At 43.6% G+C, this 25,713-nt stretch overlaps 1 protein-coding gene across 2 annotated transcripts; it reads right to left on the bottom strand.

Annotated features, from left to right (window-relative positions):
* Positions 1-193: 193 nt before the first annotated feature.
* On the bottom strand, positions 194-25,713 carry LOC140994220 (RNA polymerase II elongation factor ELL-like). Of its 2 annotated transcripts, none has more exons than XM_073463783.1 (12): positions 25,576-25,713; positions 25,033-25,080; positions 11,840-11,967; positions 10,350-10,513; positions 8,295-8,539; positions 6,701-6,825; positions 6,145-6,247; positions 5,508-5,994; positions 4,580-4,631; positions 3,897-4,068; positions 3,742-3,786; positions 194-3,605 (listed from the first exon to the last, which is right to left on the bottom strand). In XM_073463783.1, exons 1-12 carry the CDS (start codon positions 25,711-25,713, stop codon positions 3,495-3,497), a joined length of 1,818 nt encoding a protein of 605 aa, XP_073319884.1. In that variant the 3' UTR covers positions 194-3,494. The 2 variants fall into 2 exon arrangements, with proteins under 2 accessions (XP_073319884.1, XP_073319885.1); XM_073463784.1 differs by having other exon boundaries at positions 5,508-5,991.

Genomic DNA, 25,713 nt, shown 5'->3' with positions numbered 1-25,713 from the left:
AATGTTGAAATGTGTTAAAGAGGTAATACATTTATTTCAGTCTACCAGGTCGTTTTAAAACCTGGCAACCCAAAAGTTCCAGCACCAGCTAATGAACGCATGAATCACAGTCCTGTATTTGATGACAACTGCAAAGCTAAAAAAAAAAAGATTACCGGAGAAGCTTGCAACACAATAAAATCTGAGGCAAAAGTTACTTTGACGTTTTTATTCTGTTGAACTTTGCACAACTTGGAAAAGAGAAAGTATACATTTGTAAAATTCAGTTCATAGTGCATACTCTCTTCTCCGACTCCTCCACGACCAGGATGACACTTTCCCTCCAGCAGGTACATGAAAACACCTACTGTGCAGCACACGCTGGTGCCTTGTTAATATTCAGCGCAGGTCCAAGCAACAAAACACCGTATGAACTTGTGATTAAGACTCGCACGGATAAATTAAATTCATGTAGTGATTTTGTAAGGAATCTCAACCATTTCCCCCTTGAAGCCTTCTCATAGCTCACATGCACTACCTGAAAGTGATTGAGCATTGTTATTTTAACAAAGGACATTTTGTGCTTGAACCACTGAATACCGTCATCCAATCAAACTCTCAGAGCCGAGTCAGATGGTTTGTAAATGGGAATATCAGCCGCAGTATGAACCAATGCGATATTCCTAATGATAAATACCTGACCGTATATCTCAATGATGATTATGAACATAAGAGTACCAGAAGGATTACAAATGCAGCTGAGGAGAAGCCACACAAAACTGTGCACTAAAACAATTTTTACATTACAATAGAAACATTTTCCTCCAGAAAGTAATATTCGAACGTGTGAGAAAGCCACTGTTGGCGTTCATTCGAGCAGTGAAAATGGCGAAGACGTGTTTAAATATAACAGCTAGCAGTAATATAAGGCAGGTAAGAGATGTGTGTGGATAATGTGTCCTTGTTGATATTGGCAGTTTGAAGATTTTTGTCCTATAAAAGTGTAACCTTAAGGCTTCTACGTCATCGACTGCGTGGTAACATTCAGTACAAAAAACTGCAACCATGGTGAACAATTACAATCTGGATGGGAAATTTCAAAAGCCCTCTCGTCCCTCTTTTTTCAGACTGGGTTTAGTGCAAAAAAAACCCTGAAAACAGAATAATATAAAACCCTCCAGGCTATGGTTTAAAATACCCAAGTACCACAACTGGTTGTGTCATCGGAAATGTGTACTTTTTTACCAATATGGCTCCATGTTTCCCTGAAGACCAAATATCTGGGGCTGATTCTGAAATCATTCAACATCCACAACAAAGTCGCCGATTTAGTGTCGTCTCCTATTTTGTAGTGCTGTCGAAGTTCCTCGCTTTCCTTAGTTTCTTTCCTTTACGGTGAATAAGTGAACGATTTCAGAAACGGCGTCGGTTGAAGGGGCTGCTCACCTCCCGTTTGAGGCCTTTTGTTGCCATGTCAGCATGAATATTTAGAGGACTTTAGCTTTAACACAGTGACTCTCCGCAACTCTGTTCAGTCGGACAGAGAAAACATAAAAACACCAACCCTCTGATCTACTCGCAACCTCTCCCACCTTGCTCCGCTGGCTCCTTTGATACAAACACTTTAATGAGACCTTCGAGCCGAAGAGACCAAAAACACAGAACAGAGGAATGTAGCTTAAAATAAATACATCAGTAGTTCAAAAAGAAAGAAAGAAAAAAGTTGGGTAAAATACTTGAAACTAGACTCGGTGCCTGATTAACAATTTCAGTCATGACTTTTGGGAGGAGAATCGTCTTTCCACACCAAATTATTGCAACAGCTGTCAAGGCCAAGCGTTTTGGTCCCTTTACCAGTGATTCGGAGAGAGGGCTGTGGTAAATAAATACTTTCAACACAGGTGCGTTTGGGAGACGGCGTATATCGCAATGTATTGTACTGCAGCCGCTTCTGTGTGAACCTCTTAATCCAGTTTTGAATTCAGTGTACGACATATCTTCATTTCACTTCACCAATTGTATATTACTGAGTCATAAAAGTATTATTTTATGTAGAGGAGTGAGATCATTTCACTTGTTCCCAATATAAAATCCACTTCTTCTAAAACTTTTTTTTTAAAGGTCCCATATTGTAGAAGGTGAGATTTCCAGTTCTTTTTGTGATAATAAAGCAGGTCTAGGTGCTAAATAAATACTGTGGACAGATGTTTTCCAAAATTGATCCTTTGGCATTGTGGGGCCCATAGAGCGTACGGACTACAGACTTTCGCGGACTGAGCTGGCGCCTGGCTAACTTGAATGGGGATAAAATAATGTAATCGTGCGGCTCTACTTTGCAAATTTTATTGGACCGAATGGCTCAAATTCTGAGGTTGTGACTTTTACAGATGCTTCTTTCACAACGTTAGCTTGTGGGAAAAAGTGTTTTGGGCCGCAATGCATCACGTGGCGACGTACTTACACGGTTTGGCCACTACCAAAAGTGGCTTCAAAGCCTGGGGCTAGCTGGTTAGCATGCAAACTTAAGTAGATACTGTATCTTTGCAACAATGCATAGATGTCATGACATCAAAAATGTTAATTCTTCACATTCTGTTGATAATTTCAGTTCAGTTTTTGGTTGCTTTCAACTAAAACTCTTACATATTGCACCTCGAAACAGGCTCAAACACAGTCGGTGTTGCCTGCTCAGGCCTGTCGGAGCAGACCAATCAGAGCAGACTTGGCTTTACAGCGGGGGGGCCTTAAAGAGACGGAAGCTAAAACGCAGCGTATAGACGGAGGGTGAATAGAGGTGCTGCAGCAATGCAAAGAAAAACAATTTGTTTTTGAAATGTTAAAGCTTGTTAAAAGGTTTTAAAATCACCATAATATGGGCCCTTTAAAAATTGTTTTAATATCTTGATGCTAAAGCAGAAATTGCTTTAAACGAGTCTTCATGAGGAGAAACTGAAATGGGAACAAGTGGAATTATCTCACAACATTTGCATAATAAGACGTGAAGGCTGAACCTGAGATGAAATGACTTGAAACGTTTTTGCAGACGCCTGCTTCACTCATGTGTGATGAATGAGGTAACTTTGATACAGAATTGAGAAGTACACTACTTTGGCGCTTCGTATTGAAAGGGGAAACCGTGCCGGGAGCAACGTTTGACTTCACAAATTTCAAACACAAAGTGAATAAGATAAAGTCATATCTGCTACCTTTTACATATTTCCAACGAAATGTCTGTCATTGACACTGGTTTTAACAAGGCTGGCTGAAAACTATGAGGGGAGCTGACTCTTATGGCAACGTGATGTGCACAGATGATTTCCAAGATCTCATAACTTGTCTTTGCCTCAACTTTTCACATCAACAAAACATCTTAGTGATAACTTTAAGAAGCAGCCCACGCTGACATCTGCAGTCTCATCCAAAACCTTTAACATCACTCCCAAAAAAAACGCTTCGTTTGACACCTGTGTTGTTTAGAAAGGGGTTCCACATAAAAAAAATCTGATAGGCCGATGCTATGAAGAGGCCTGAGAGACGTCATAGTCTATGATGAGCTGTTTGATGTAGGACAGTTTCTCGTGGAGATACTCGCACCGCTTCTTCTCTTCCCGGTAGCCTGGGAACTTCTGTAGAGGGAGGAGAAAACATTTTTAATAGATTTTATTTTGCAAAATAAAAGAGCCATGTTTAATTCCTTTAAGCAGATGAAAGCAATCCAGTAAACAACAAAAACAACTGGAACCATCCAAATGTCAGACTTACCTTTCGATACTTGTTGTACTTTTCTAGTATTTGGTCTTCCATGATCTAAATAGTAAAGAAACCCCACAAATAAATAAATTGTAACAGTTAATTTAGCAGCATAAAATAACACCAATGTGCTCTACGTATCGAATCAGGTTAGATCGAAGCGGTACCTTATATTCTTGTGTGCCAGGGGACAAGCTTTTGATCTTGGATCCCAGCTGAACGAACATGTGAGTGATGGTGGCGATGCGGGAGTGGAGGTCCTTGTATTCATCGTACTCTGCACAGAAATCCTCCTGGTACCTCTGACGTTGCTCCAAAGTCATGATGGTGCCGTATGTGCTATGAGGAGACACACAGAGAGGGTTAATAATGACGATGTCATACTGGCTGATATCACAGACAGTCATTTGATCCTGCAGAAGGATTTCAGTAGTCACATTAGTCACCAAGAGAGGCTATTTACTCAAATGCTTATTTCCTTTTCTTCTGGTGTAGTACCTCTTTCTGACACAAGGTGGCAGCGTAAGGCCACACTGTCATGCTGCTACAGTACGGGGTGCCCCCAGTCATGACTACTGGAGACCATTGTTTATTGACTGTTATAATAGATTATACATTTAAATGACAGCAATAAATACAAACAAAACTTAATGTCAGTCTACTCTCTCATAACAAGGACATTCACTTTAAGCTTTATTAGTTAAAAATGATCCTTTCATGCTCATGTTTTTGTTCTCAACACATTTTTTAAACAGCTAATACGTCTTTAAAGTGTTAATAGGAAACTATGCCAAGTGACGCCACACGGACGAATCACAAGAAAACAATCTGAAGACATGTTCACACTCACAGCACATAATCCGGCTTCTCCTCAGAGGCCACAGCATTTGTGATGTCAGGATCTGGAATAAAAGCACCAGACAAAGACAAAGACATTAGCTCGAGTCGAGTCCATACAGTCACTGAAATGACACTTTGTCATTGTCTGAACGTCAAGCATTGTGTTTTTGTTTTGTACGCGTGCACGCTAGCCGAGAGCTTGCGAGTATCAGGAGACATGTCAGCTTAGAGACCTAAAGCGCTGCTTGAGATGTTGTTGAGTCAATCAGCCACATAACACACGGAGGACTCGAGAGAGCGAGCTTAAGGGAGCAAACACAGACATGCTTATGAGACAATGCTGCGTAAATGCACCAGTGGGCTGTCGGACAAAGGCTCAGAGAGACCTCGTGCTCATGTACCACTGGTCACCAGCTCGAAGTGTTTGAGGTTAACCTGTTATTTTGTTGCTCGCTGCCATGTAGTGGATGTAATGCTCAAACAGAAATAGTCAGAGAAGCGATGAGAGTGATATTTCCAAACGTTTTCCTTGTCACACTGCCTGATGAAGGTCAAAATGACTCATAAAAAGAAGAAAGACTTTATCCGGAAATATAAAATTTCTCCACCAGACTCACCCTCAGAAAACCGTGGTTCAGTTAACACATCGATTTTGAAGCCACGGTGCGGTTCATATCCCTGGTGGTTGTTTTTTAGGGGGGGAGGGGTTTTACAATTACAATTTTACAATTTGAAATATCAAGAACACTAAAAATGAAGTCTACATGAACTAAATGCAGCAAACAGTCTTAAAAGTTAGATGTGAATGCGACAAAGCGTTTGTAATTTACAAGCAGCCCCTGAATACACGACGTAGTGCACAGTCAGTGGACAGAGGCAGGCTGCTGTTTGGGTTCAGTCACAAGAAAAATAATAAAAGTACAAGAAAAGATCCTTACTGTCGAGTTTGTCCGCTTTCTGCTTGAGATCAGGACTCGTCTGTAACCATTCGCTGCCCTTGTTGTCTTTTAACCTCTCCCGCTCCTTGTCTTTGTGCTTTTTAGACTTCTTCTTCTTGTGCTGGCTGTTGGCAAGCTGCTGGTGAGCGCAGTCAGAGTCACCCTGCGGCGCCTGATAGCTGCTTACTTTGGGTTCTTGCTCTCTGCTCTCTGAAACAGGTGCGTCAGAGGTGCTAGACAGCTTGTGCATTAGAGGAAAGCCACTGTGGCCCCCCGGTAAGCCGTTCGGGTTTCCAGTATGGTTACTTGTCCGCTGAAACTCAGTCTTTGTGTGGAAACTGGGGTTGAGGGAAGGAGTCGCAACGTCGTGTCCTTTATTGTTTGACAGTCCGTTTGCTGCCGGCTGCTGTTGCAACCTCTGGTCCGCAAGTCTTTGTCTCTTGACGGCAAGCCTGTCCAGTGAGTCAAAAGGCACGGGGCGTTTCTGCTGAAGGAAGAAGGAGAAGAGAGAAGCTGAACCTTAATCACTCATATTGTTTATTAAAATGTCATGGAAACCACAGAAACAGCCTGTCAAACTAGATTGACAGATTTCATACGTGTTAAAGTTGACTGAAAAGAAAATACGGCCATTTACCACTGCAGGGTTTTTCACTGGGCTGTGATGTAACGATGCGTCCTCTGGGGTCTTCGCTATTGACACATGTGCTGATTGTTGGCTGATGTGCGTCTGCAACTTCCTGTTGGAAGGAAGGAAGGAAGGGAAGAAGAAGGGGATTACCATTGTACCGATTTAAAAGCTACTTCTAGCCGGCATCGCTGCAAGGCCGTGTGGATTTACAGGAGAACTAATGAAGTTGAAAATGAAACAGATTCTTAGTGTCGCGGGTACAGACAGGAGTGTTGATTAGCTCCAGCACAGAGATGTGTGGGGCTGAGAGAAGAAGATGTGGAGGAGAGAGGAAAGACGACGAAAGACGCCTGGCCAGAGCTGTGAGAAAACAATCTGACGGGTAGAACAGAGAGTTTGCATGTCCTATTACTATTACAAACAACACCCTGGGAGAACGCGAGAAGCTGTTTGTTTGAACACCCTATGTCACAGAGAAATAGGCCGTATAAAGACAGATTAAGATTAAACTTTGTTTTTTTCTGATTTCGTTGTAACAGCACAGCTTGTTCCTCTGACCCACCTGGCCAGCAGCCTGCCGATCAGCTGCCTCTCCTCCTCGCTGTAGCCCGGCCAGTCCTTCTGCACATGCTTGTAGAAATCATCCCTCAGCAGGTAGCTGCTGTCTTTGGGATTCACTTTTGCCACCTGAAAGACAATAAACCACACAATGTTAACCCTATTTGAACCTGAGGGAAATATCTGGTTCTTTAGCCTTGTCTGTCAGCTGAGCAGGTTGTGTACATTAAGTTTGTACAGCTTTAGCCGGACAGCTGAATTTTTTTGCAATACAATAAATCCATGTCAAATAAAATCCAGATTTATTATATGGCAGCTTTTATTTTCTAAAGCATCACATCTGAACATGTGTTGGAAGAATCCTTGTGTTTTTATTCCTTTAAGGGTCATTGTAAGTGGTAGTGATACTAATAATTGTGTAACACTATATGGTTGGGATGGTTTTTCTCATACCGTTGCAACCACAACTGTCCTGAACTGGAGGTGTGAAAGTGGCACATCTACATTCCTGAAAAGCAAAACTCCTTTTCTGCGTTTCTGTTCCCAGCTGACAGCGTCAGGCTTTAACCTCCTCTCTAATCTCGTCTGACTGCCTTTCTCTGCAGACATCTATCTTTCTGGGGGCCTCCTGACACAGCGGCCCGCCCCGCTGCAAACACAATCTCTGCAGAGACAATTACAGCATCAACCTAATTACACACAAGCACGGACCCAAAAACCGCATGCATGCACTGCATGCACATCAACAAGCGCACACAAACACACACACACACACACACACACATATCAGTGATGACAGTACAAACATCATTTAGAAATTACTCTGAAATGTATACAGGAAAGTCACGTAAAGTAAACGTTTCTAAATTAGATAAGTTCAATTAAAGCACAGCTGGCCCCTCGTTAGTTCCAGTACATGATTAAACGATTATATGTGGCTTCATCTTGGTTTGTTGTTTGAAAATGGAAAAATTCACCTTGGTATGAATCTCTGGTGCTAGTCGCTACTACATTAGGAAACAATGCAGATCTCTGCATCTTCTCTGACGACATTGAGAGCAATTATTTGTTTTAATGGTGTTGAATGAATTTTACAGTGTGTTAAAAGTGAGCGTGTTTGTTCTTATACGTAGGCATTGTGTGATGTATGGCTGCTGGGACAAACACAAGCACGCAGTGTTGTTTTTTATGTAGAAACACTGTTTAGGGCTGTTAAGTCCAATTAATGTACAAAACCCACGTGTGCAAACCACTTGTGCATGATAAAGGTGGCAAGAAATTTAAATTGAAATGTTTAAAAATTAAAGAAAAAGAAATTACAGTATTGCCGTTATCTCAAAGACGTCTATGTATTGTGTTACTGAGATATCTAGCCAAGTTAGCATGCTAACCAGCTAGCCCTGGGCCTGAGAACCTCCTTCTCCTGGCGGTCCAAAGCTCCTATGCTAGCAGTATAAACAAGACTTCCCCATCACTCCTGCTAGCTGCATGCACGCTGCAGCTACAGTCATGGATGTACAGAATACAGTTAGCAACAGTTAGCAGGTGAGTGTGTGTGTGTGCATGCATGGCAGTGTTTATGCGTGCATGTGCCGTACCTCCTCCAGAATGGCGCCCAGCTTGGCCTTGTCATTGGGGCCGGCTCTTTCTCTTTCCAGCCACAGCAGCAGCTCCGGTTTCCTGTAGGGTTTGAGAGCTAGCAGGTGGATGATGCGCTCCCTCAAGGGCTTCTGGGTCGCCGTGGTCACGCTGCCGTTCCTCCGATTGTTGGCAGACTGCTTATGGAAGCTGCTGTCTGACGCCGGCGGAGGAGCTGGCCTCTTGTGGAACTTGACACATTTACCTGAACACACGGAGAGAACCAGATTTATCAATAAGCGACGCTCAGTCGTACCTGTGAATGGCCGTGTTTATGTAAGATAAGATAGTTTGTGTGTACATATCGATAGCTGCTCTGCATTTTTACATCCAGAACAAATGATCTGCCTTCAACAATGTCTCACTTAGTCACAAGAGATCTAATCTGAGGAATGCGCTGACATTTAAAGAGGCTCGTTGGAACTAATCTGGAGCCTGAGCAAAAAAAAAAAGAAAAATCCACAAGAGGAACTCAGTCAAACGTGTCACGCAAGCGATAAAAAATAAAACTTTATGTGACAAGAGTTAAAGCCAGCCAGATTTCACAACTCTCGCTCTGTCTCCACACTGTCTCTCCGGGCTGCACTATCATGACAACTGGTCGAGCGACGAGGAAACATTCATTAAAATATCTTCTGCTAACCTTTACCTCTGGGTCACATGCACACGCAGGCCTGCAGCTATTTGTCTCCAGATATAAACGGCACATTGATCATTGCTTACATCTCTGCTGCAGACAGATGGGACATGTTAGAGCAGAGAAAGCTATCTCTCTGTGCTAATCCCATTACAGGTTAATCTGCGCTTTGAAGGTCACAGTGAGGCGGAGGTACAGGAAAAGAAGGCTTTCCTTTCAACCGCAGAAAAAGGTAATGTCCTGCCAAGTGATAATAACTCTATGTTATTTATCATCGCTCTCCCAGCAGCCATTAATTATGATGACAATACACTGAATAATGTAAACTTATGGCGCTCGATGGGTTTTGACACGTCTGATTACATGCACTGTGTTCTTCAACGTGTCCCGAGGCTGGCAGGGGGAACGTACAGCGCAGTCAAGTTATTAAATCTTTCCCTACGGATATACATGTTGCCAAGTCATCTTCACCTGACGACCTGATGTTGCACAATCACAGACTCTGGATCGGGTCTAAACCACCCGGAGCTCCAGCACTGACGCCGGGGCCAAGAAACAACACTGCATGACCACGGCAAAGGTTGGCAGAGAGGAAAGAAAAAAAGGAAGTGGCTCGCCAGTTTATGCCTCTTCTCATATGATTAATGAGAAGTACGTATCCTTCTTAGATTATTAAACTCTGAAAACACACACACACACACACACACACAAGCTGCCACACCTCTGGGTAACTTCTCTTATCAGATTCTTGCGAGACGTTTGCAGCAACATGGAGCTCTTTCTGCACAAGCTCGTGAAAACCACACCGCAAAACAACTAGGCTGCTTTTCTTCACAAATTCATAAAATACTTAACGTCGCGCTTCTTCCGCTCGTATAAACAAGAACAACCTGGTTTTCGACCTGTGAACTTGCCTTCGACGTCTTAAATTATGCTGACTGCGACCGATACCAAACTCCCAGTTCAAAGCCACATGTGAAAGGAAAGATGAACGACAACAGGACCGACGACCAAAAGCCAAAAGTAAAAAGTACAAAATAATAAAAAATGAGAGACAAGGGGTTAGCTTTAAGTCTTATTTGTACAACCAAAAATACAGCCTGCACATCTGGTTTCATTACACATCAAAACAGGAAAATATCTGGCTTTCAGCTTAAAGGAATGAATACAGCAATATTTTCTCATGTGAGGCAAATATTCCAATTACTTTTATAGGTGCTATTATATTACTATTTCTGTTTTTATATGGCGACGTTGTATCCACGTTGACGCTGCTGATCCTCCTCCAAGCTTAAAGCTGTTTGGCCTCTCCCCTTTAAAATCTGCACATGTATCATCCTCTGATCTCCAGCCAGAGACCTCTAAAGTCTATTCTTACTTGGATGTGTGGCTCCAGGTTTGATCTCGATGGCGGAGCGGCTCCAGCTGTCCTTCTCCACCTGAGACATCCTCTCACGGGTCATCTGGTAGGAGTCGTCGGTGGCACACACCGTGATCTTGTCCTGGATGATGCCCTGACCCTCCAGCTGCTCGCGGCCGTCGCTGCGAAACAAAAACACGGAGGCATTGGACCGCAGGGCTTTCTGCTGGCTGTAAGGTCAGCACTGTAAACACACACGGGCCTATAAGCTAACTCAGAGTGGCATACCAATGCTGACTCCCAGCAGCATAAAGTGGCTTTGTGGTGGGAGCTGGCTAAGACAGGTCTATGGTTACTGTATGTTATGTCACAGGCCAGATATAGCTCTGCAGCCTGCTATATGTGAGAACGCCAGATATCCTGGTTCAAAGCAGGACAGAGCCTGTGGAAAACCACCAGGATTAGCTTGGCTCCAGCCTGCAAACTTACAAAACAAGGATCATCTTGGACAAAAGGAAAGAGTTTTTAATACATGAACCTGGGCTGTGTTAATGCTGTTAATAAATCAAGGGCTTACTGCGATGCCAAATTCTGTTTTCTTTTTTCTTTCCCCATTTAAAAAAACAGCCTTTTCCCCTGATCCCATTTTCACAACACAATTACATTCGTGGCCAGAGATCGTTTCTCCTCTTTATCCTCTAAATATCAAAACAAATGCGGGGGCAGCGAGAGCAGGGCTTTCGCCCTCGCGCTCTTACGATGTTTCTCTTGGCTCCGGCCGCTGACTGGAACCGGAACAAGTTTGTGTTCAGACCACAGACCATCTGGCAGCAGGAGGCAGCAGCAGAGCATAACCTTCAGTTTCCAAGCATATCCACTCCAATAAACAAGGCATCGCAGGTCTCAGTAATGAGAGGGTCAGCCCAGAAATATACAGGAAATTACAATTGCCCCATCCTGTGTAGAACAAGCGGTAGGCTAACTGTCTCTCACGGTTCCTCTGAAGATGTGGGAACAGTGAGAACTGAAAGACTGACGACCTACGATGATGTCAGAAAGGTGTTATGTGTTTATTTAAAATTGCTGTTACAGGTGACGCAAAATTAAAAACGTTATTATGATTGTGAATCAATAATCTTACAATGTTTGTAGGGTCCAAAAATGATTGTTTTGTTCATGTCTGATGATTGGTTCCAGCATCTAACGAGGTTTGTCAGCCAATAGTATCACACCGTTAGTATCATGTGGCGTCTGTGTTTCGTTAGCATCAAGAGTCTTGGTAGCCAATTTTTGGAGAAAATAAAATGACCCAAATAAAAATGGCTGGCTAACGTACTGCCTAACGTTAGCTAGTTAGCTAGCTAGCATTAGCAATGTTTATGTTAGCTAGCTTTGGTGAGGTTAGCATAGCATTTTTTTTTAAAGGAATAAATCATAGTGCTTGAATAACTCTTTAATAAATCACATAGTATGAGGAGATAACAAGTTTAAACTGGCTGACTTCATACCTTGCGACATATTGATGGATGCAGTCGAAGCTGGCTTGAGGTTGGTCTTTGCTGTCGCTGGACAAGTAGAAGGAGAAGACGCGTAGAGAGGAAGGAGACTCCGGTGTGGGAGCTGGGATCTTGATGTACTGCGCAGAGAAATGAGGAGAAAGTCAGATTTTATGGTAACATACAGACCAACAAACACAGAAACAACACTTAAGATAAACGCTTCCACATATTAATGTTCAGTCCCTCATATGCCAGACTCTTCTTTCTGTTCCTACCAGGCTTTTATCTGTATATACAGACGTGTATATGACCTAAGGGATGTTTTTTATTGTTTTTACTTGTCAATATTTCCCATAAACCTCTTGAGTTCACATGTCTCTCGTTATCTCTCAAACAGTCATTTTATTGTCTGGAAAAGGAATTATCTACTCAGCAGTATTTCAGAGAGACACTCTAATGCCAAACGCATTGTAGCCAAGAACACGGGGCCATCCAACGACAAGGCTTATGCAATCAACGTAAATCAATAATTTGCCTGCAGCAAATCCCCACACTCTGACAAAAGTAGTTAGAAGTCTGAAAACGTTAGTTCATCCTGAAATAACAGGAAATGTTTAAAAAAAAAGGCTGCTAATAGCTGTCAGAGGCTATCTCACAGTGCATCTAACAATACATAAAGGTCACATGATCATTGAATGTGAAGTGATTTATCCTCTTGGGAGCACTCAACAAATTAAATGGCTGTTAGCCCAGTAGATTATGAGATATCGTGCCTGCTGAGTTTACATTTTGCCTTGATTACAAGAGGACAAAGTAAGGGTTCATCCTCTAGAGAGCATGACTGTACTTCTGCTAGTAAAAGAGAAAAGGTCAGGAGTTCACCAAAACTATCAACAATCTTGCTTGCAAACCTGAATATTCAAAGCAAGATTTATGAACATCGACTAACATTGAGTGTTCTGTACGTGTTCGACCCACTTAGGCCCCTGTTCGTATGAGCTGTCCCGGGTTACTCCCTAGACATTTCGATTAGAATCAGCATTTATGTGAATGTTGTGTAAATGTTGCAACATAATAAAAAAAAAAATGTAATTCCCCCTATTGTTTGTTCATCAGGGACGATAAATGTCTGATTAATGCTCCTCAGAGGGCGGGGAGAGGAGAGGCGTATTGAATCCAGATGTCATGCGTGTGAGTCCTCATCAGAGCACAGGAAGACAGTTACATGCATGACCCGATCACCGTCAACTGAGGAAAATCTGGGAGATAATGAGAACTTGTGAACATGCAGTGCGGTCGCTGGACCACAAAGCTCTTTGTTTAGGACGGAGGATGAACTGTGGAGAAAATATTCATCATATGTGCCTTTTAAAAATGGCGAGGAAGCAATCCTACACTTCTGCACGTCTTGTTTTCAGAGAATCTCGTCGCAGGCTTGCATGTGTAAATACCGTGCGTATCTCACACACACACACACACACACACACACACACACACATAAAGGATCTAGAGTGAGACTCTGTGCCGCTCTGTAACTTTAAATAAATCTCCTTGGGTAAACAGTGTTTTTAAAGAGTCCGCTCCACTGAGGCGTCCATGAGATCTCCTGGCAGACTCGGCGGAGCGCACCAGAGCCAAGGCTGCAACCTCCAGGGCAGACAAGCGTGCACACGAACACACACAGAGAGACATATAATAACAGATCAGGAGAAATGAGGATCAGAAAAAAAGTCAGAATCGACGCTGATTCGACCGCTGAAAAAGATGTAATTGCACGTCTCTGAACTAATTCTGAAACACTTCTTCACTGGTATTTTCGTTGAGCTTTATGGGAAATTGTCACAACAGAAGCACTACATGAGTTGTAGGGGCAGAGATAGAGAGACTCTAGGAGCTTCAGCAGACACAGTAAGTAAGTTAAACCTCTGAGCGAAACATCCATCCGCAGAGGACATCCACACCGTCATCACAAGTATTCTTCAGTGCTTCCTAACTGCGGCGCGGAGGTCAGCAGTTTCACGACCGAATCCCATTCTTCATGCTGCAGGCTCGCTTTCTGGAACTGGGGGAGCAGCTTTAAGCGATAACTTATCGTGGGGGATTTCCTCTACTTTCTCCTGTTGTTGTGCCTCTGCTCCCACATGGCTCTGCTCTTCTTGTTGTTTTCAAATCCACTCAGTCAGCCGTGTCCAGTTCTGCTCTGATTTTCCCACCTGTATGTCTGTACGACACAGGAGCTGCAGCGGCTGGACCGTATTGTCCCAAAACGTACTGTTACTGTTACAGTAGTTCCTCGTAGTGACAAACCTGCAGCTTATAATCAACCCCGAGAGGGTTTCAGCGTCCCTCAAAACCCCTGAACACGACCTGCTCAGCTTACTTTCTAAGGCAGCGAGTACTGGTGTGTGGATACTTTGAAAAATGGCTATTGAAACCAGTTCAGATATTCAGAATCGATATGTATCAGGCAGAAAAATGGATAGCAATGGATCATTTATTAGCTGAAGACACAGATAATTCCCTCAAAAACTGGAGACCAAAGGCAGAAAAGGAGATTGTACTCTGCACATTCAGGTGACATCTCGACATGTTTCATATGCTGCAGTTTCACAATGCCGGACCACAACCCTACTGTAGTCTATCATTTTTTAAAGGCATGTCAGGGGGTTCCTTGAAAGACAGGTAGAAAAACTCCCAGGGAGGGCGATTCCCACCGGGAGCATTTCAGAAGCGAAGGGTCATGTCTGCCTGGTGTTGTTGACTTGCTCAGATTGTGTTCGTTTCATTATTTTCCCTTGATTTTTGTGCTTCTACCATGGTTGAACAGGCTACGTAGTTTTATTGTTTTGTGGTTTGTATATTTACTGTTAAGATCTCCGACTTTGTTGTGCTGTAGATGCCTGTGTCTGCACAGTCAGTGTTTTATTGCACTACTCTGTTCTGCTGTCTGACTTCCTGTCTGGCTTGATCTGATCCGTGCAGCTCAACGCGGCTGCGGTCCACTTCCATCGAAAAATACTGCAGACTTTGCGCGTCTCCACTGAGCAGAGCGGAGAGACTGTAACGTGACGCAGACGTGACCTTTGTAATCTGGGGTTAAGACCCTCCTGCCTTTAAAGAGCTGCAACTCATCACCACTGACGTAAACAAAAAATGAGCTGCACAAAAAGCTAATTCTAGCTAATTTCACATCATGAGATTAGATTTTTTGAAAAATCAGTAATGCCCACAGGCTAATCTGCGTCCCAAACCCTGAATGTTTAGGTTTACATTGTGTAATTCATTCGGGGAAACAGGTTGTCACCTAAAAAACCTTCATTTCCATTCATGACCCGATGAGAATAAATGTTTTAAAAGGTTGAGAACTCATTCTGAACTAATCATCCAGCTCAGCGAGGTGTCCCATTGCTTCTGTACTGTTTTTCTAAGGTCACATTGGATGTACTGACGCAACCGTGCAACAAAGCAACACAGTCGTTGGCTCTATTCTCTTATCAGCCCGCCGCACATGTCTGTACTTGCAGGCTTTCACACAGGAATTCATACAAACTATATACAGCTGAACTCTGACAGCACTGACGGATAGAGAGCAGCTTGCATGTAGCGAGTTTGACATAACTTGTGTTTTAACGCGTCTACTTCAGGGTTATGTAATGTTTGTCTGTGGGCAGCCCTGCAATGGTACACGCTCAAAGCCTGTAAGATGATACTGGATGTCTCATTGTTTGTAAGAGAACGAGGTCAGAAAACATGTTGTGAGAGCTCACCAGAAGGGATTACTTCTCACCATGAGACAGTTTTGTTAACATTTCACAAGATGATACACGTACTTAATGACCACTTAGCCATACCCATTAACTATACAGCAATAAGGTTTTAAAGCCTTGTTATTTCAACAACCTGTGTGGTGATACAAATACAAAAGGGTGATGTGTGTACAGATGTCACACCGCAACTCCTCGCTCATCTTCGTCGGTCTGAGCCATCTTACACAAACCGGCTGGTTGTCAAAAGAGTTTCAAACTGCAGCTGCAGAGTGAGGTTTGAGATAGTCGAATCCCTACAAGTGTTAAAATGATTAGCTAAAAGGGCAATTTGCAGTGTTGTCTAAAATGTTAATCGGCCTTGCAGATACCGGTTTCTACTGGGAGTTCAGGGACCGGGGGGACTGTTAGCGTTTACACCGCTAGCACACAGGAGCTTTGGTCCGGGGCTACTTGGTTAGCATGCTAACTTCAGCAGGTATCTCTGTAACATGATACACAGACATCATAATGTCAAAACTGCCATTTATTCACATAATTTGAGTTAATTTTAGAGTGTTTTCAACTTAAATTCTTACATTGTGCCCCTTTAAGAGAAAAAACATAATTACATAAAGTGTGTATTTAGAAAGTATGATATTTAATGTTTACTTCAGTCATTCTGTATCAGCAGTATCTTGTTGTCATGTTACGGCCTTGTTACATTTATCTTTCAATAAAAATCTTAAATGTTACGCTCTCTATCTTGTCTTGTCTTGTCTATTTTGTCTCTATCATCTATCTTTACAAGCTAGGGAGAGCTGGTGGAGACCTGAAACAGCTAAAAGAGGGTGAAAATGTAACGTACATTCATCAGGTGAATTCAAAAACAACTCAGTATGACTGCTAATGTTGCTTGATGTCGCTGTTGGCTAACAACTTTGCCTTATGTCACCGCTGAGTGGCTAAAAAACACATTTAAGCAGGTTTGAGTGATTTATAAAGCAGAAAATGTCTCTCAAAGGTGAGAATTTATTGCCTCTTTTTAGTTTTATGTCATTTTAAGGGAACTAGTAACTGTCAATTAACCCTACATGGCACTTGAGTTTCCTACATGAACGCTTCACTGTTGACTTCGTACTTGCTGCTCACATGGATGACTGAAAACCCTCCGGACAGATGGTGAGGAGCCTTGTTGCTTGTTTTGAATTCCACTTCCAGTGAAAGTTTCACAGTAGCCAAAGTGTGATTTGCACCTCCTGGGATGCATCAGGACAGCAGAGAGGTACGGCTAATCTGGATGCTTGCCTTTGCGCAGGAACATGGTATTGGGGGGCAAACCTGTAAAATACACCCAACAATGACATGAAACTACACTGCTCTCTAACTGAAAGCACAAGTTGTTTTTTTTTGTTCTAGCAGGATTAGTTTGCGACAATGCTGACAAGCCTGCAAGCTCACACATGTCTCTTTGGGGACGCTGCAGAAGAAAAAGCACTTCTAGGTGAAAATGAAATGATTTTTACGACTAAACCTGTGCCACTCGAATCGCTGATTGTTTTCCACCACGGTAAAAAACAATAAATGATTTATGGACTCATTGGGTTGCACTGTGTGCTGCCACAGGATTCCAGCTGCAGTAAATGCCCGGTCGTGCAGTTCGCTCTGGAGCCCACGCTGGCATTCATCCGATGATGGCTGCTCGTATGACCTCCACAGGCAGACCACTAGACCCCCACTGTGCAAACTGCAACAAGCACTCTCGTTCCCAGTCGCTGTGGGCCCGTATACCAAAGCCCAGCGCATTCTCCTGGCAATTCGCTCTTACAAAGGGCTTGGCACTTAAAGAATCCAACTGACCATGAATAATGAAATATTTATTGTCTTCCTTTCAAGTAAAACATTCGGGGAATCTGCGGGTTGCTTCTGATCTTTGTGATTCTTGAATGGCACAAAACTGGAGCACAAATGGTTACCAAGGTGGTTAGAAACACTTGCTAGCGAGGGGTCAACGCTTAAAAACATTAATGTAATAAAAATTGTCCGAAACCGAGTGACTCATGACCTCAGTAATGCTCGGTGACCCCACGGAGGCCAAAGGCAAAGAGGCGACCCAAGAGGAGCCTGAAATCCAACAAGTGTTTCAACATATAATTCATTCTTGTAACCCAAACAAGGGCCCCCGATGCCTGCCAACGTCACACATCCACCCCCCATACAGTCCAGTCTAATCCCTGAACCCCTACATTTCCCTATTCTCATTCAAATCAGCGCAGCACGGACAGTCTCGTCCTGGTTGCTCTGTCTTTTTCAACAATTCCTCCTCTGTCTTCACCATCAGAAAAAAAAAAAAAAAAAAATCAGGCCTATGCCAATTTCACCCTTCGCTAAAATATCTGTCTGTTTTTTCTCTCTTAGTCTCTATCAATCTCTCTCGAAGGCGTTACTCTTGGCGGGTGCCCATGTGTCCGTCTGTTTTCTCCGTCTGCAAAAACTTCAAAACCCTTTTTTCCTCAATACAGTTGTTTCCGTTCGTCTGACAGACTCCTTTCAAGTTTTATAATGTCCATGAAAAATCAGCATTCAGAGCTGAGAAAAATTTACAATCTGAGGGTGTAATTTGTCCCAACTTAATAGGTGCGATCAAGTTTATAGGATACATCAATCAGTGAAGAGAGAGTGAGAGAGTGAACGGTATCCACAGAGTCAAATACGAAACAAACAAACTCATAGCGCCCTCATAAACGAGCTGCCATTTTCTTCTACAGTGTTCACTTCAATACGATTTTCTGAACGTTCCCTCAGCGAACAGGACGCTCCCTCCACGTATAAATCAGCACACATGCATTCCTTCAGGCCTCCAACATTTTTGGTCATGATCTCGTCATATTCATCATACAACAACTGTGAAGAAAATTTCAACTCCTCGCCCTGCCGGTTTATATAAGAGAAGATAACAGCAGCAGCAGCTGAAGGCTTGGTGAGTTTTAACTTGCAGTTCTTGGGTTTTTGAGCTGAATGGCACCTTTGTGCCGAAACCAGAAATACTAGTACGCACAGTGATATCTCTGATTGTGTGTTTGCACTTCGTTCTGCGACTGCACGTCTGCATGTGCGTGTGTGTCTTTGGTGTTGTAAATTCACTTGTTTTTTGTTCCATTTAACTTTGGGAATTTACTTTTTTGCCAATCTTCATACTCACTAGTTAAGTTTCCAGCCAAATGCAGCAAAGATTTTCTGAGGAAATCGATGAACGCTTCAACACACTTGCTTTTATCGTTACTCGGCCGAGAGTAAAACCCACCGACGTTACACAAATACATACATTTCTAAAGATTTATTTGATATTCATGTGACTGCATATGTACAGTACAGTACACCTACACAACACAACAGTTTAAAGGGTCACTCCACCAATTTTTACACATCAAAGTGTGTTTACAGGTCTTGGAGAACACCACAGCATATGTTAAAAAATACTATAAAGTCTACTGTGGCTGCAGAGGAAGCTGCATGTAATGTGATTAATTTCCTCCAATGTTGTCACTTAGAGGTTAAGTTGCATTGTGGGTAATGTAGTTGCCAGGTTTTGAAAAGCAGTCCACTGGTCTAGCGTTGCACTCCTATAACAGTGTCGGACTCCCTACGGACAATTTAACAACAAATGATCGGTACAGCAGCTACAGCTATATTACCCACAATGCATCTCGGCCACTCAGTGACATCACTGGAGGTATCTCTGGAGCCACAAAAGGCTTTATATTACTTTTTTCACATTCATGCAGTAGTACTCCCAAAGACCTGTGACGACAATTTAATGTGAAAAATTACTGAGATGACAAATAGAAAGTTCTCATCTTCATCCGGGACAACTTAAGGTAGTGGTTCTATCTTTCCCTGAAAATGCAATTATAAGTGTGCATGTACAGATAGATAAGAATGAAAACATCACTCAATAGTAGGCCAAGTCTGTGCAATGTTTTTTTAAGAATCTTATTTTTCTTCTGATCTGGTCTTTCTGGAGTCACAAGCCTGTCGAGGTAACCTTTGACCTCACATAATCACAAGACTTTCACTGACCTGCATCAGATTTAAAATTTCCACAAGACAAATACCAAGTCACACCAGAAACCCACAATACCATTTCTTAAAAAAACACGTCAGTAGCTGAAGTTTTGACACAATGAAAGTCACGACTGTCAGCATGTGTGGCGACACTATCTTAATGAGCCACGGCTCACCCTCGACTGTCATAAATGTCTCCACGCGCTGAAGACGCAGGACGGGAGAGGCTCATTTTCCTGGCTTTATCGAACTATAAAGTCGATTGAACAAAAACTGTGAGAGACTGCTGTCGGTGCACATGGCTTATGTTTCCTGCTAGCTTTTGGTTGAATGTGGGGTCTGGGTGTAGATCTCATGCAGGCTATTGTTTCCACATCCTCTGCAGCCTGAGTAATGGCCTTCTGAAAACAGGCCGTCTTTTGTTCTGGCCTCCTCGGCTCCAGAGTGGGATGCCATGGCACTGCTTCCCCTTTCTGGTTGATAGGAGGAGAGGGAGGAGGTGCAGTAGGAGGAGGAGGAGGGAGTGAAACCTGTCGCCACCACCGCTGTCTGTTATCAGCAGGAGGCGAGTCACTCTGGGTTTGTGTTAATCCAGCGTGAGCAGAGAGAGGCTCAGCTCCAGCTCCTGTGTCTACTGCCACTCATGAGGCTGAGGAGGGAGGAAGGCCAAAGTCCATCTATCAGCCAAACATCTATGCCACTGGCTTAGACACACACACTCAGCCAGCCAGCCAGCCACCACACTTCAGCAAACACTACTTCTCATCATCTCATCGCTAACAAAAGAGCCGAATCGTTCCCAGGGCCACAAGTTGACACATGCCATTTAAGACGGGTCCCCTCCACAATGGAGGACAGCGATACAAAACACAATGTGTGTCTGTGTCTCTGGCTGGTGGAAGAACGGCGCACGGGGGCAGAGGGACGCACAGATAGAGGAGCGAGACATTTTGCATGTTTTTGGGTGCGTTTATGATCCCACAGTCACTCAGTCAACGCCTGGAGCAAAAGCGGCATCTTCTTCTCTCTAGCTGAGTTGCACATGCTGGCACTGGGTGATTAATGTGGCTGCCTTGAGTGGGAGACAGTGCATGTAATCAAGCCCCAGCCTGTAATCACCTTCTCCTCCTTTTCATTTGCAATTTCACAGAGGGACAGAGCTGCTGCCAGAGCTGCGAGCTCCAGTATCGTGGGGGGGAGAGGAGGCTGGGTATGTATGAAGGAGGAGGGAGGACAGGAAGGGTGCTGTGCCACAAGCATCCCCCGAGGTTTCCCCCTCCAATGCCAGGAACGATACGTCTCTGGCAGGTGCCTCAGGGCCAAACTGTCAACTTCAACAAATTGTGGGTCACTGTGTCTGACAAAAGCCCCCGTCCCCCCCAAGCTAGGTAGGATCTTCCCCAGAACGCTGTTTCCAGGGCCATACCATGACACACGTGTGTGTGTGGGGCTAAAACAAGCGGCCTTTTATGCCTCATTAGCTTACGGTGTGGATTTGCTCATGAGGGTATTAGACGGGACACGTTCCTCAGCGAGCCAAGGTTCGCGCCGTATCTCCAAGCTGCTTAATCGGACAGAGAACGCATTTTTCCAAGAGCTGCCCCCCGGCGGATATCAGAGGGCCGCTTGTCTTCGTCCTGCACACGCACCCGTTCGCTAAATAAATGTGTAATCCGGTCAGTGCACAAGATTTTCATTCCTGGCTACAACCACCAGTGTTTAAAACATCATAATCCCTCAACAACCTCCCCTTTGTGGGCACGCACTGATTAACGTGATCGCACTTCTAACAGGTGACATTCACAACATATACAACGTACTGCAGAGATTACTGGAGCACAGTGGAAGGGCTTTTGCACGCTCACATTCCTAATTGCCGTACTTTTTTCTTCCACGTCTTCTTAAGTGCTTTTTAATTTCATGTTTCAAGATGATTTATGCATAAATTAAGAGTGCACGCGTAGTGCGTTCATTAAGATAACAAGCCAGTTTTATACCTTTGTCTTTGATAGCTCGGCTTCTGCTGCAATTGAAGTAACATCAGTGTTTTTCCGTGTTTAAAGAGTTGAGACTTTGCTCGTATTTAAACATTTATGACGTTTTGGGGAAGAAATTGTAATCAGAGGAGAAAGATCTTCATTGTCTGATTTTTTTATGCCTAAACAAACTACATAAACTGAATAAACAAACTTTTAAAAACACTGAAAGCGACACAATTTCATACTGTTTTAGTTTGTTTATATTTGGCGGACCCTGCCACCTTTTTCTAGCTGCAAAAAGTGTTCTGGGGGCCTTATTTCCCTCTGAGAACAGCTTCTTTATTCAATTCATGGGAAAAAAATAGTATCTAGAGTTTGTATTATTACTTCGTTAACATTGTGAATATTAAATTTCTTCTCCAAAAACTACAAAGAGCCCCTTTAAACAGCTAAATGTTTATGATGGAAGATGTTTGCAGTGTTCTCCATTTTAGTTCTCCACTCCATTAGATCCACAGCAGGGAGGTTTCTGTCAAGTCGGGCACAAACAAACCCTCAGGGCAGGCCACAACACATCTGGACCGACTGTACACCATTCATTTTGGGTGATCCAAAGAGACTGACAACACACAGCCTGCATTCCCCCGCTCATTGTTATTCAAATCAGCGGAGACAACACACAATCAGAGGGGGGGCTCTGGGGATCTTAGCATAGGCAACCTAAACACACACAAGCCGAGACACACACACACACACACACACAAAAAAAAACCCCTTCAACCAAACACACAGATATTCATAGAAAAGCAAGTAATAGAAAAAGAAAAGCAAGGCAAGCAAACAAACATAGACACCACACACACAGACGGTCCTCAGGGGCTGCCAGGCTAAATACTGCTTCACAATGGGCAGAGGGGGCAGGACATGACAAAAAGGGAGGTGGGACATGAATAAATCATGCCTTCAGGCCACACAGGACACAGCCTAAACACACACACACACACACACACATAAAAAACAACCATCCACACCCACGTCGTAGCAAACGCTTAACACATAAAATCGCACGCATACACACTGAGTATGCAGCACAAGGTGTGTTCTCGCTCTCTCTCTCTTTCGTTGCACACACACACAGAAAAAAGTGGGACTCCAACCTGGGAATGGGAACAGGGAAATTAGCAGACCAGAGTTCATGTCAGCTGCTATTACTGCAGCAAAAGTGTGTCAGCGCTACACACACACACATGAAAAAACACACATTCATGGATGTCTGAGTCAGGCAGACAGGGAAAGCTAAAGCAAACTGAAGTCATGATGCCTCACGCTGTAATCAAGAGCATTACGGCTCCTGTAATTACCTCTAAACATTCATTTGGCTAATAACTTTAGCTCTCAGTGCCGCGCACAGGGAGGGGTGTGAAATCCCTCAGCCATCATAATAACAGCGGTGGTTCCAGAGATGCACCGAGATGGTGTCAAGCATCACGTACAGTTGCTCAAAAAACGGCAGTCTGCTACATTAAATTTCACTGGCATGAATTCAATCACATAATCAATCTGCTGGACTTCCTTTTATTTATTTTAAGGTGGCATTTCCCTCTTTGCACAATGCAGGACTCAGTTAACTCGACTGATGTCTGTACAGTAGTTTCTTCTTCTTCTTCTTCTTCTTCTTCTCACTCAGTGCCACAGCTTAGTGTGTGAGCTGTGAAGCTGTGGATTGGATTTGCAGCTTTTCTTCTAATTTAATGCCACGCATATTCCTGTTGGTCATGTGCCTCCTTGGAGTCGCAATTGTGACATCAACAGAGCAGCTGACTAACTGACCCCTGACCTCCAACACTTGACCCCGAGCAAAGAGCTGCGCATCAGGCAGACAGTCCTCGGGTAACGGGGTTGTTTGTTCAGGGAAACTTTACATTAACTGCCTGTAATGATGGACAGGATGTAAAAGCGATGTAACCGCCTTCAATCCCTCGAGGAGAGAATGAAGAGTTATGGAAAATGGGAAAAGCCATTTTTTATTTAAAGTTGCACTGAACTTTTCTTAAGAGGCCTGTAAACAAACAAGGATACGAGGAGTTTGTACAAGCTAACGTGATGTTAAGATGTACTTTAAAGCCATATTTTTACATTTGTAATCGTAAATATTAAAGCAAAACAGGCTTGTGCTTTTGATTATGATGGGGTGAGAACAAAAACAACACGCTGCCCATCCTGAAGCCCTAAAGTTCAAGAATATACAGGACGTATTGCACCTTTAAAAGGGGCACTGCGTAGTTTTGGAGAAGAAATTCAAACTCAAGAACAGACATATTTATTTTTTCCATAACTGAATAAAAAAGCTGTTCTCAGAGGAAACTGAGAACACTGTCTGAAGCTAGAAAGGTGGCAGGGTCCGCCACATGTAAACAAAGTAAAACAGCATGAAATTGTGTTGTCCGTTAAGGTCAGGTTGTTCACTCAGTCAGGAAACGAGGAGCGTTGGTTTATTAACTACGCAGTGCGCCTTTAAAGCCAACTTTTACGATGTACCTTCAGACCAACTAGGAGCAGCACACACTCCCAACACCAGCCACACTTACAGGCTTAATCCAGTCTGTTAACCACACAAGCCCCCTTAAAAAACTCACCACCACTCAGCTCATCTTGTCGTGGCAGGAAGGGGGCTGCAACTCTTTTTCCAAGCCAACCCCGTGCAATTAGACTGAAAAGTAAAGTATTCCCCAAGGACACAGCTGCTCCTGACTTCAGTCAAAACAAGCATAGCTCAGGCTACATGATGCAGATTATGGTTCGGCTGCAGGAGAGCAGAAGAGTCTTACTGATGCATTAGTGTCTCGGTGTGTTTTACACAGTGAATACACAGCCACGCGTGCAGTATTTAAGTGTATTCTCCCAAAAGAGAGCACGTTGCACAAGGCTAATCTCTGTCACTGAAGGATCCTCATTTGACTTATGATAACTCTTCTCCCCCGCTGCTGTCAGAGTGTATGTGCACTCACTCCTCCCCTCTCCTCCCCTCTCCTCCCCTCCTTCTCCCAGCGCCGCTCACTGACCTAACAAAGCCTCTCCACAGTCACCAGGCTGACCCAGTAACCTGCATGCCTCCTATCTGCTGGAGACGACCGGCTATAAGCTCCCCATCTGAGCCGCAGCACGGTGGGGGAACGTGTGAGTCAACAGCAACGTGTGATGAACAAAAAAAGCTGCCCTGCAGTTGTAGAAGACGTGACTTGGCGTGCGTTGTGTATCTTCTCGACAAACACTACTGTTGTGTCATGTCAGTACGTTGCTTCATGCATTTAAACAACTTGAGTTTAAAGCTTTCGGTGATCTGAAACTTCATCTATCTTTGTTCTTTTGGCGTCAGACTGGATTTATAATAAGATTACACTGAAATGTAACTCACCCCTTGGTTTCCTTTGAAGCAAATGGATGGCTGGCTTGGCAAAGACCCCTGAAGTGAGAGACAGAGAAAGAAAAATGGGGTTTAAATGTGAGTTAAAGTTGCACAATTGTTAATGGCTTCCTCCACTGGAGTTAATTATGAGACAGACTAGTGTAGCTGTCATTTAGATAACCAGGCAGGCTGCCACTCTGAAGCACAGGAAGCAAACAGCTGACAGCCTCGTCCTCTTCCCGACACTCACAGGGTTCAGCCATGAAGCCAAGTGATTCAGGGGGGTAAGGCAGTTTTAGAAGTGACTGTGAACTAACTCTCATGTGTGTGCTCGCACCACAGGAGGCAGACTCAATGTTATTTAAATAGAAATACATGGAAAAAAAGCTATAAAAGAGTTTGAATTTAACAAAAAACGCAGCAGTGATAGATTTTACAAAGAAGAAGAAGAAAAAAAAAAGAAAAGCTCAGGCGACAACTTTGACAATTAATCTCCTAACACACACACACACACACACACACACACACATGAGAGGGGAAAAAAAAGGGTACCTTGAGGTTTTGGTAAGCCTCCAGCGCTCTGATAGCCGTGTCCGTGAGCTTGACATGGTACAGAGTCCCGGTGCAGCTGTTTTTGTTGTTTTTTCCACAGGAGAGCCCGTAGTGCTGCTCCTGCCTGAGCGAAGCCAT

This window comes from Pagrus major, chromosome 4 (assembly GCF_040436345.1).
Source record: "Pagrus major chromosome 4, Pma_NU_1.0".
NCBI lineage: Eukaryota > Metazoa > Chordata > Actinopteri > Spariformes > Sparidae > Pagrus > Pagrus major.
The sequence above is the reverse complement of the archived record's forward strand: the minus strand, read 5'-3'. Positions and strand labels throughout refer to the sequence as shown.

Bases quoted from the DNA above. Each gene is read 5' to 3' on its own strand.
- LOC140994220 (XM_073463783.1), bottom strand. From the start codon at position 25,713: ATGGCTTCGCTCAGGCAGGAGCAGCACTACGGGCTCTCCTGTGGAAAA. The intron at 10,514-11,839 runs GTATGAAGTCAG...TTTGTTTCGCAG, and splicing joins ATCCATCAATATGTCGCAAG to CGACGGCCGCGAGCAGCTGG. The intron at 8,540-10,349 runs GTAAGAATAGAC...CCGTGTGTTCAG, and splicing joins ACCTGGAGCCACACATCCAA to GTAAATGTGTCAAGTTCCAC.